The 10719-nt window shown below is 38.8% G+C and overlaps 1 protein-coding gene across 1 annotated transcript in view; it reads left to right on the plus strand.

Annotated features, from left to right (window-relative positions):
- Nucleotides 1–2662, plus strand: part of METTL6 (methyltransferase 6, tRNA N3-cytidine) — a 9290-nt gene extending 6628 nt beyond the window's left edge. The window contains exon 6 of the mRNA XM_083861424.1: nt 2227–2662. Coding sequence (XP_083717550.1) covers nt 2227–2375 — 149 coding nt within the window. The 3' untranslated portion in view covers nt 2376–2662. The remainder of the gene's footprint in view (nt 1–2226) is intronic.
- Nucleotides 2663–10719: the final 8057 nt, after the last annotated feature.

Here is a 10719-nt window from a genome sequence, read left to right on the forward strand (position 1 = left end):
GAGAAACTCATGCACAAATCCTGCTGGGATAGCACTGACTAGCTGTGGTCACTGTCTTCTGGAGTTTGTTTTTTAGTGAAGACAATGCAAAAAACCATTTCCATGTGATGCAGTATTCAGATTTTGTTCAGTGCCCATAATGGTTTAGGAGGAAGGTAGTTATTGCAGTTTACTGGTGGATAATTTGAAGCACAGAGACGTGAAGGAATTTGCTTAGACTCTCACAATGAATTGGGATGATAGCTTGGCTATAGCTTCTAACTCCCAGTTCCTCATGCTAAACTCATTACTCCCCCCTATCACTTGTAGGGCATTGTGTAGTAAGACCTGTGAATTTATTTCTACGGGGCTCTTTGTTCTTAGTCTAAAGCAAAATACAGCTGCTGAAGAGACCAATTTGGAGCCAAGTAAATGTTATTCATATTTTATGCCATAACATATTACCTAATTGCTTCTGATATATAAAAAACATTAATCTTGTCTGAGCTCCCCCTATTCTTCATAGGACAATGATGAAATCTAAGATAATGCAGACTGCTACAGCTTCATTGAAGCATTTCTAGAACTGTTATTTATTGAGTGATTTTTAGTTCTGTTTAAACAATTAGCTCTTAGAAAGAGAATGGATGCTAAATGGAACAAATAAGAGACTGACCTAGCTGTGGAATTTTAGATCTCATTTCTATTGTGTTTTAGAATAGTTTCTGAATGAGAAGTTCCTTGCTAGTATGCATGTTTCCCTTGGGAGAAGAACTGAGGTAGGGATGAGGAAGAGGAAAGAAGGAGAAAAGAGAGAATTTATTTTATATTGCTAATGTCACCAGTTTTTCCTTGAGCTGGCCTGTGATTGTCTCACAGATCACTTCTATCCCATTTTTAATCATTATGATCTCATTCATTTCACAGATTTTCATATAAACATTGCTTCATGCTTGAGAATTCTTTTATAACTGGTAACATGACTCCCATTATTTCCACAGAGGTTGCAACCCTTGCTATTTTTCTTTTCTTTAGCACTACATTGGTACAAGTACAAGTACACCAAGTAATTCCTGCATGGGGTGATTTGAATGATACTTATTTATAATATGTCTGGCCTCAGATAACAACATGGAACTTATTCCATGGGAAAAACAAATCCATTCTTCTACTGTTTGAAATAATACTAAATTTGTGAAGGAATGCATGGTTGTAGTTTTGTATTATGAAATATGTGCAACTTCCTTACAATAAGATTTCAGTAGGTCCACAATTGAGTGCAGTTTATTTATGTTTCATTGGTGTGGGTCCCCCATTTTACATGAACACAGGATGTTTACAGCCACGGTGGCCTTGGGTTGATACAATCCTGCAGTGCCACCAAAGTGGGTGGTCCCATCTTTCTCAACACTTCATCTCTTCTGGTGGTTCCTATACCCTCATGATTGCTGTTTCATCAAGCTAATCCCCCTGAGTAGTGAAAAATGCAATGTCTTTGTTTTCTATCAAGTAACACAAGTTCAGAGTGGCTTAAATTTACTGTGAAATTGCTGCCTGAGTAAGTGAATTGAGGTGCAGGAAAGGAAAAATGATAATTTTTCATTAACATGACAAGTCAATAGCATGAGCAGACCTTCCTGCTGCACAGGTCACCCTGTTCGTGAGGTGCTTCTGCCTTCCTTAAGAGAGATAAGCTTTGAGTAAAATGTTTTTGTTTATGGAAAATACTTTCAATTCAGCTTAGTGGAGTCTTGGTACCACCATATCCTCTTTGTATTTTGTCAGTTTTTCTGTTGAGCAATTGCATGAAACATAGGGTGTTATTCTTTCCTGAGCAGAGGTGCATCTGCACAGCTGGATTACCTTTGAAATATTTACAGTAAGTGATGTATTCAGGTAGTGAAGGTCAGCTGCACAAAGGGATGATGCATTGGTGGTGTCAGTCACAACAAGAATGACAAGGCTTAATAAAAATAAGAGATGTGGCAATTTTTGAAAATTCAACTGAGTAACTAGCTTAAGCCCCAGTTTTACAAGCTGTTTTGCTTAGGTTGATGTTTCTAAAGGAGATCTTTATTGATTTTTGTTCAGCAGTCTGCCCACATAGAACAGCTTGAAATCTGAAGGCCTGTGTGATTTTCACACTGTAACACATAAGAGCATATGCTTATATAAATGCTGTCTGGTGTTTTAAAAATAGCTTAAACATAATATTTAATCTTTTTTTTTATTATTATTCTCTTCCAGAGTTCTTATCTCAGCTTTTCAAGGCTGAGGGATATGAGCAAGTGGTCAATGAATATGTGCAGCGAGAAACTGTGAATAGGAAAGAAGACTTGCGTGTTCCAAGAGTTTTTCTTCAAGGCAAATTTCAAAAGCCTTTCAGTGAGACATAAGTTCTTGCTGATTAGCAACAGCATTGCCTGATTGAAATGGAAGCTAGCACATAAGCTGTGTGCTCATCTTTCTGGTGAACCAAAAGTGACAGCATGCAGTACCTCTGGTTGGTGTCCATCCTAGGATACAAAACATGAATGCTATTTCTAATTCAATTTTAAGACTGTTTAGTAATGCAGGCAACCTGTTGAGCATCTGTATTCCTGTTTCTAAAATAAAACCTGTGCAACATTGTTGGAGAATCAGGTAAAGCATATAAATAAACTTCCATTTTTATTAAAAACTATTTTAAATAAGTATTCTGTGTTTCCTGTCACTTGTGATTTTTGAGGCTTGTTAAAGTTAGAGTATTTAATTTACTTTCAATACTTCTTCTGAGGACTTCTGAGTGTACTTTCTCAGATACAGGAATGAAGCAGACCCAGTGAGCAGTATGGTGTAAGTATACTGCCTTAATATTTTAATAATAGTATCTTTTTGATAGGCTTGGCATTTAGACGTGTAAACAAATGTTTAAGTAAGATCCTAATTTATCTGATTTCATGCTTGTAGAAGCATGTTAGTGGATCAGGTTATATTTATCCCTAATTAGTTTAAGATATTTTTCATTTAATGTGCAGAAATATTTGAAGCAAGTCAGTTTCCTGTTTGAAACTGAAATCAGCAAATTGGGAGTACTTTCTCTGATATGAAGTATAGTCAGCTGCTTCTTTCCTTGGGCAGAGGTCTTAATTCCTTTCCATCATTCTCAGGAAAGTTCTGTTGCTCTTTGCTCTTCATGCCACTAAAAGCCCCAGTACTGTTGCTGCTGCAGATGTAACTGCTTGAAGGAACTTCATCCTTTCCTTACAACTGTGGCACTTTGCACTGCAGGACCTTTTCTGTGTTCTTGGATGATATAGTTTCAAAATCATGCCTGGGTCTTTAACCTGCATTTTGAACAGCTGCACTGCAGCAGAGGAAGCCCAGAAGCATCCGGTGAGTTGTGCAATGGCCTGTGCTGATCCTGTGTAATGTACACAGTTTGCAACGGGGGAAATTCCAATGAAATACTAAGAAGAGATCAAATACTGGGGCAAGGCCCAGGGAAGTTGTGGAGCCTTCATTCTTTGGAACACTTGGAGTAAGACTGGCCAAGGCTTTGAGCATCCTGTGACTTTGAGGGTGGCCCTGTTCTGAGTAGGAGTTCATGACTCAAGCTGTCATTCCACTGGAATTGTGTGTTGTTAGATGACCCAGTCACACACATCTGATGTGGACCAGAGGTGACTTTTTCCCTCTGTTTATGACATAAGATAGAAAAATGATTTTTTTTTCCCCCAGGCTCTTAACACATGGGTGTATATACATGAAACGCGAGAAGTAACAATTTTTCAGCCTGAAGCTTAATGTTACAAAGTTAACCAGTCAAATTTTTTTAACAAATTGGAGATGCAAAGGCCTTATGGAGTTGATATGGTTAGAAATAAATTTGCAACAGATCACAAATCTTCAGCTTCAGAGGAAAAAATGCTTAAATCATTCACAATTCTCCTAATGACTCTTTAAGAAGGGTTATTACATGTCATCTTCTTTTTTTATGGAAAGTATTATCCCAGAGATTTATGCATTGCTGGCCCCTGCTGTGTAACCCATTAGCTCTTTCTGCCATGCTAGTAATAAATATCTAGTAACACTTACAGTAAATGAAAAGCTATGCTAAAAAGGGATATAACAATGACAGCACTGTGCTAGTCTGAGCTATCATTGTTTGGTGGCTTTCATCAGCACATGTTCATCTCTAGCACAGCAGTTTTGCAATGACTACATGTAGTTTGAGCTCTGTTGATATTTAGTGGTGTTTGCAGCCTGTAACTCCAAGTGCCTTTCAGAACTGGAGGCTTGGTCTTTTTGGAGTAAACAGCAGATAAATGAGACTGAAGGAATGCTTTATCATGGTGCTGTGTGCTTGTCATCATATGCAAAGGCAAGTGCAATGAAGTGTTCATCCCCAAAAGGAAATGAGATGTAGGCAAGAATCAAAAATATTAATCAGAAGACCTGAGTCAGCCCAGTACACTTACAGTCTTAGTGGCAGAGAGGCACTAAGTTCCTTTTTACACTGAACTATTGTCAGAACAATAATAAATGTTTTTGTGTATATTTCTTCAGTATTTCCATGTACACTTTTCATGTAGCAGCATGTTAAATGGAGAACAGTATTTCTAACTTTTTTATTGTATCTCGTTCAGTCTCATTTCCAGTCAGACCTGCAAAATGAAGTAGCATGCATTAATGTCCCTGCCAGAAAGAGCGTTGGTTCACATAAAGCAGATGTTATTTTGAGATGAATGGTCAGAAAGGTTAATTTGGTTTCTATGACTCTGCTTCTGTGGACTTTAAATCATGGCATTTTTTTTCTAACTGTGGTAAAGTTTGAGGAAGTTGAGTCAGCTTTAAGAAATTCTTGCCCTCATCATGTGAGACACAGTGACTGATGGGGTGCATGTGGTTGTTGTAGTGCTGGGTAAAGTGGATCCACTCCCCCCAACTCTTCAGCCTTCCCAAGCTCAAGTAAGCTCACCAGCAGCACATGCTAAGGATACCTACACCTTGTATCCTTGAACAAACTGCAGTGATAGGACAAGGAGTTACTGGTTTAGACTGAGAGAGGGGCAGTTTAGGTTAGATATTGGGAAGAAATTCTTTACCATGAGGATGGTGAAGCACCAGAAGAGGTTGCCCAGAGAAGCTGGGGATGCTCCATCCTTGGCAGTGTTCAAGGCCAGGATGAGGCTCTGAGCAGCCATGGCAGCGGGATTGGAATTAGATGATGTTTAACCCAAACCATTCTGTGTAGAACTGTCCTTGGGGAGATGTAGTAATCAGGGATAATGGTGTTAAAATGACTTGAAAAAAGCATATATGCACTGAATCATGCTCACCTTGCACAAGCAAGCTTCTATGCCATGATTGTAATAAATGTCCTGATTGTTCTTCAAGTTGTCTGCAATCAGTGGAGGCTGCTGAGATGACTCAATTGTCTGTAGAAGAAGACCTACTTTTTTTTTTCCCTTTAAGATGAGCTAGCTGCTCTATTTGGCAAGCATAAGTATTAAGTTCCTTTATGCCAAAACCCTGTTCTGAGCAATACTTAGGACAGAAGGAAATAATTGTTGAAGTAATGGGACTGAGAAACCGCCCTCCCCCACACTTTTTTTTTTTTTTTTTTTTTTTTAAATGATTTGGTGCCCTGTGTTTACATTTTCTGGTGTTTAATGAAGTATGAACTTGAATTAAGGCTTTTCTGGAAGTCAGGGAATCCTAAATGCCACTGTCCAGTGTGGGATCCTCTGATGTCTCCTTCTGGAATTGGACATCATGTATGTTATGAATGATGTTAATGAGCAGTGCTTCAGTGAGGACATGGATAAGGTCTGACTGTCATCTATTTTCATCAAGTTTGCAGAAGTATGAGGTCTTTGAGTTATCTGACATTGTGTGTGCTTTCTGTCAAAGGACAGCTTCTGTCAAATTTGGTTGATGTTGTCTGATGTCTGACAACAAGCTATGACTAGACAGAAATCCACACAGGTATTGTGTCTATACTATATGGATGGGTGATCTTTCTTTCCTTAGAAATATGCACTACTGAGAAAAAAGTACTTGAACTTTAAGGTGATGGTATCACAGCAGGTTTTATGTGGTTCATTTGATAGCTAAAAAGCTATTTCAGGTGCATCTTTCAAGTACCCGAAAGCTCCTTGGGTTCTAAAGGCAGAACATTTGAGTAATTAATATAATATTAGAGCCATGGTTGATTGTGCATCACTTCTATGAAGCCAAGTGCTATAAAAGTGGGACCTGAAACTCCAGCAGCTGTAAGCATCAGCAGTCAACTGTAAAACACACAGCCTTGATCTCCTAGGAGAAAACTGGTACATGAAGTCAAAAAAGGTCATCTATGTGCTCACCTGTTATAATTTTTTTGCTTGATCTGTTGAATGGTTCATACATCTGAATATACTAAGAGATACAAATTAGGAAGTGCTTTATGGAAGATTTAGTTGAATGACATATATATATATATATATATATGTGTATATATTTGGAGAGGATATCAGTGTTGAGCATCAGTGTGTGAAGGAAAAATGGCAAGATAATGTTCAAGTTTCTGGGGAAAAAAAATCCTGAGTTTCACAGACCAGGGATTACATAGAATTAAATAAAGGGTTAATCTAAAAAGTGAAATTTTGGAAATGAAAGCCTGCAGGTTCCAAAATTAGACTGGTGTTTCAGGGAGGCAGGAAGGTGGTGTCTGATTGTGTGTGGTATTAGTGATACATGCAAGACTCTGTGGGAAGCAGAATTTTATATTGGAAAGATATTGAAAGAATTAGTGAAAACAGGTAAGTATTTTTTTAAGGAGTTTTACCTTACCATAATATGTGGTAATAAGCTGTGATGATTTTTTCACTGGTTATGGTTATTATTAGGAAAGATTGTGAGCAATTTCAAACATTTGGGAGCAAACATTTGCTAGTTATGCATACTGCAAAAACATCTGACCCTTGGGTGCAGTAGGCTCAGGATATGAGTATGTTTGTGCTCTGTGTTTGTAATGTGAGTTCATTTATTAGAGCACAGGCAGATGGTGTGCCTGCACTGTGGGGAGGCACACAGAGGCATTGCTTGCAAAGATAGAAGCTATTAGCCAGGTAAGATGTTCCATTAGAGAGCCTTTTTCATTCCCACTTCCTGGGCTGATGTGCACCATTCATTGTGTTTGCAGCAGGGTGCCATGAAATCGGGGAAGACAAAGGCACAAGAAAAAGACTACATGATTCTTCTAAATGAATAGTGATTTTGTGTATTTGTACTTAAATGATTCTGGTTTTGACCATTTACACTCTTTCCTAGCAAATTTTAGGTCTCATACTTGGAAAATTTGGTTGCTTTTGAAGGTCTTTGCCAAAGACACAGGCTTAACTTGCATGCTTGAAAAATATATGATGTGAAATATTTAGAAAAAGCCTGTTAGAAATAAAACTCAGAAAAGACAAGAACCCACCTCAAAGTAAACTGAAACATTCAAGCTAATACAGAGCCAGAATGTATTTTAGAAATAACGAAAAATCTTCCTCGTACAAATTTTCCTCTATACAAAATACTAACCTGCCCTTAGGCTTAAGAGTTCCTTTCCAAGCTACTTTCCAAGTTCCAAAACCCAGAAACCTTACAGGAAGACAAAATACCACAGTCAGACTCTACAGCATTAACCACATGCATCTCTTAAAGTAGGGCAGTGATGTTCTCAAAAGCCCACTGAAGAGAGGGTAAGCTTAGCAACGGAGAGCTTTAACCTCAATTCCATAATACACAGTTTGTACTTCATTTTCACAGACTTCTTTATGGGAGATTTTTGCCTGATTCAATCACCAACAGTAGATCAGTGAGATAAAATGATTTTGCAGGTAGAACAGATCTTAAGATATATTAGTACTTCTGTAAAAAAAAAAGATTACCTGTGGATGACTGAGGAAGGAGCAAGACTGTTTTGGTAATGCTAGCAGCAACATAGTTTGTTCATGTGCCAGGCCAGCCTATTGTTTGGCAGGAAATTCAGTGTCAGGCAGTATTTTGTAGTACTGTTAAAAAAAATCCAAAAATTACTATGCTTGTCTTAAAAAAAAAAAAAAAAAAAAAAAAAAAAAAAAAAGAGAGAGAGAGAAAGAAAGAAGGGCATCTTTCAAAAATTTCAAGAGAGGAGCTTGAATGTGCCTGGCAACTAAAACTGTAAAACTGCAACAGTGGCATTATTCATATTTAAATACCAAACAAAGCTGAAGATGTGCAATGCTAATCTTTGCTCCATTAACACTCAAATGGTTTTACAGCATAGGTAGCAGTAGTGTAACTCTCTGTTACTGTGATGATATTGGGTTTGTTTCATGTAGCCTTGTAGAGAGTTGTGAATATGTTATTGCTGATTACATTCATAAATATGAGCAAAGTATGAGGCACAAATATAAGCAAAGTATGAGATATTTTCTTTTGTGGTTTGATTTGACAATTCCTGGAGCCTTTTATCTCATATATTCTTACTTTAGCTAATTTTATATTGCTATTTATTTTTATGCCACTTGTCTTGAATATTACAAGACGTGGAAAGAAATAGAAGTTATGGGAATTATAGACTGTACAGTTCAACAGGAGAGTCTCAGAAACCAGGGTGAATGGAGCCCAAATGCCAAGTTTAACACATGCCATCTTCCAACAAGGAATCTATTGAACAAACCCCTTTACAAATGTTCACTACATGCTTGTTGTGGTGATGTCTGGGAACCCTTGAATGGGACAGCATTTTTCTAGATGCTGTGGATTCAGAGAGTAAGAGACAATCTCTGTCCTAAAAAATAAAATAATTCAGTCAATGCAAGGTGGGTAAGAAGAGGAAGAAAAGACATCCCCCTTGTGGTAAGACACAGAGATTGATATTTTCCCTACTTCAAATTTAAGTTAATGTGAAAATGGGACTGAAGAAATTATCTCCTATATCTTGGATCAGTATCTAGCTAGGAAGCCATCTCAGTGCAGAGCAGATCCTTTGTTAATGAGAGATACTGGCTCCAATGATGGAAAACCTGATTCCTGAATGACTTGTCACTGCAATTTAAATGATGAGACCAGCCCTACTGTTGTCTTCCTGGGTGACTTCAAGCCTTTACTCTCACTTTCTGCCTTGTAAGGAAAAACTGAAGAATCATAAAATTGTTTATGTTGAAAAAAAACTCTTAAGGGCATTCAGTCCAAATGTTAACCCAGCACTGCCGAGTCCACCACTAAACCATGTCCTTAAGTGCCATATCTACAAGTCTCCAAAATATTACTAGGCATGGTGACTCTATTGCTTTCCTGAGGAGCTTGCTCTAGTGCTTGACAATCCTATTGGTGAAGATATTTTTTCCTCATCCCCTGGTGCAACTTGAGGCCAATTCCTCTTGTACTACCATTTTTTACTTGGGAGAAGGGACTGATCCCCACCTGGCTACACCCTGCTTTCAGGCAGTGATAGAGAATGATAAGATGTCCCCTGAACCTCCTTTTCTCCAGGGTAAATACCCCCAGCTCCCCCAGCTGCTCCTCACAAGACTTGTGCTCCAGACCCTTCACCAGCTTTGCTGCCCCTCTTTGGATATGCTCCAGCACTTCAGTGTCTTTCTCAGGGGCCCAAAACTGAACACAGGTTTTAAGATGTGACCTCACCAGTGCTGAGTACAGGGGAATGGTCACTTGCCTAGTGGGTCATTGACAATTTGCCCATGGATTATGGGATCTTCATTCTGCTCCCTGTTCCTGTCTTCCACTTCAGTGGGTACCTGGAGACAAACTTAATTTTAGCCTTAAAGACTGGAGCAAAGGCAGCATTAAGTATGTCAGCCCTTATCCTTTGTCACTATGTTTCCTCCTTCGTCCAGTTAAGAATGGAGATTCTTTTTAGCTCTCCTTTTGTTGCTAATGTATTTATAGGAACATTTTGATGTTTACTATCTTATTACTGTCTTTTATGGTAATGTCTGGAATAAGTTCTCCTTGGCCTTTGACCCTTCTGATTTTCTCCCTGTATAGCTCCAAGATCTCCTTGTAGTCTGCCTGAGAGGCTTGCCCCTTCTTCCAAAACTCCCTTTCTCCCCCCACCCCCTTGAGATCCAGCCAAAGCTGTCTGTTCAGCCAGGCTTCTCTTCTTCCACTCCAGCTTTTCTTTAGGCATCTCGGGACAGCCTGCACCTGCAACTTTATGATTTCCTTCTTGAAGCATGTCCAACCTCCCTGGTCTCCTTTGCCCTTCAGGACTGCTTCCCAAGGGACTCAATCATAGTCTCCTAAACAGACCAAAGTCTACCCTCTGGAAATCCAAGTTAGTTATTCTGCTGATCCCCATCCCTCTCTGAGAATAGAAAACTATCATTTTTTGTGATTACTGTAGCTAAAATGGACCATCATATCACCCATCCCTCCTTCTCTGTTCACAAACAACAGGTCCAATGTCTTCCCTAGTTGGCTCCCTCACCACCTGTGTCAGGAAGTTACCTTCCACACACTCCATGAACCTCCTACACTGCTTCCTGTCTGCTGTGTTGTCTTTCCAGCAGACACCTGGTAAGTTGAAGTCCCCTGCAGGAAATGGTTCATAAGAAACCAGGAGCTACATCTGGTGTGAGTTCTAATTTTTATTTTACTACTGCTATAAACAGCAAGTCTTAAAAGTGTAGGATATGAAGAGTTAACCACAACCTTGAAAAGGAAAAGTTTGGGTTAAAGGACAAAACTGGAAGTACATTCCCAAATTAGAAATGGGCACAG

The sequence above is a fragment of the Zosterops lateralis genome, assembly GCF_965231275.1.
Source record: "Zosterops lateralis genome assembly, chromosome: 1".
NCBI classification, from domain to species: domain Eukaryota; kingdom Metazoa; phylum Chordata; class Aves; order Passeriformes; family Zosteropidae; genus Zosterops; species Zosterops lateralis.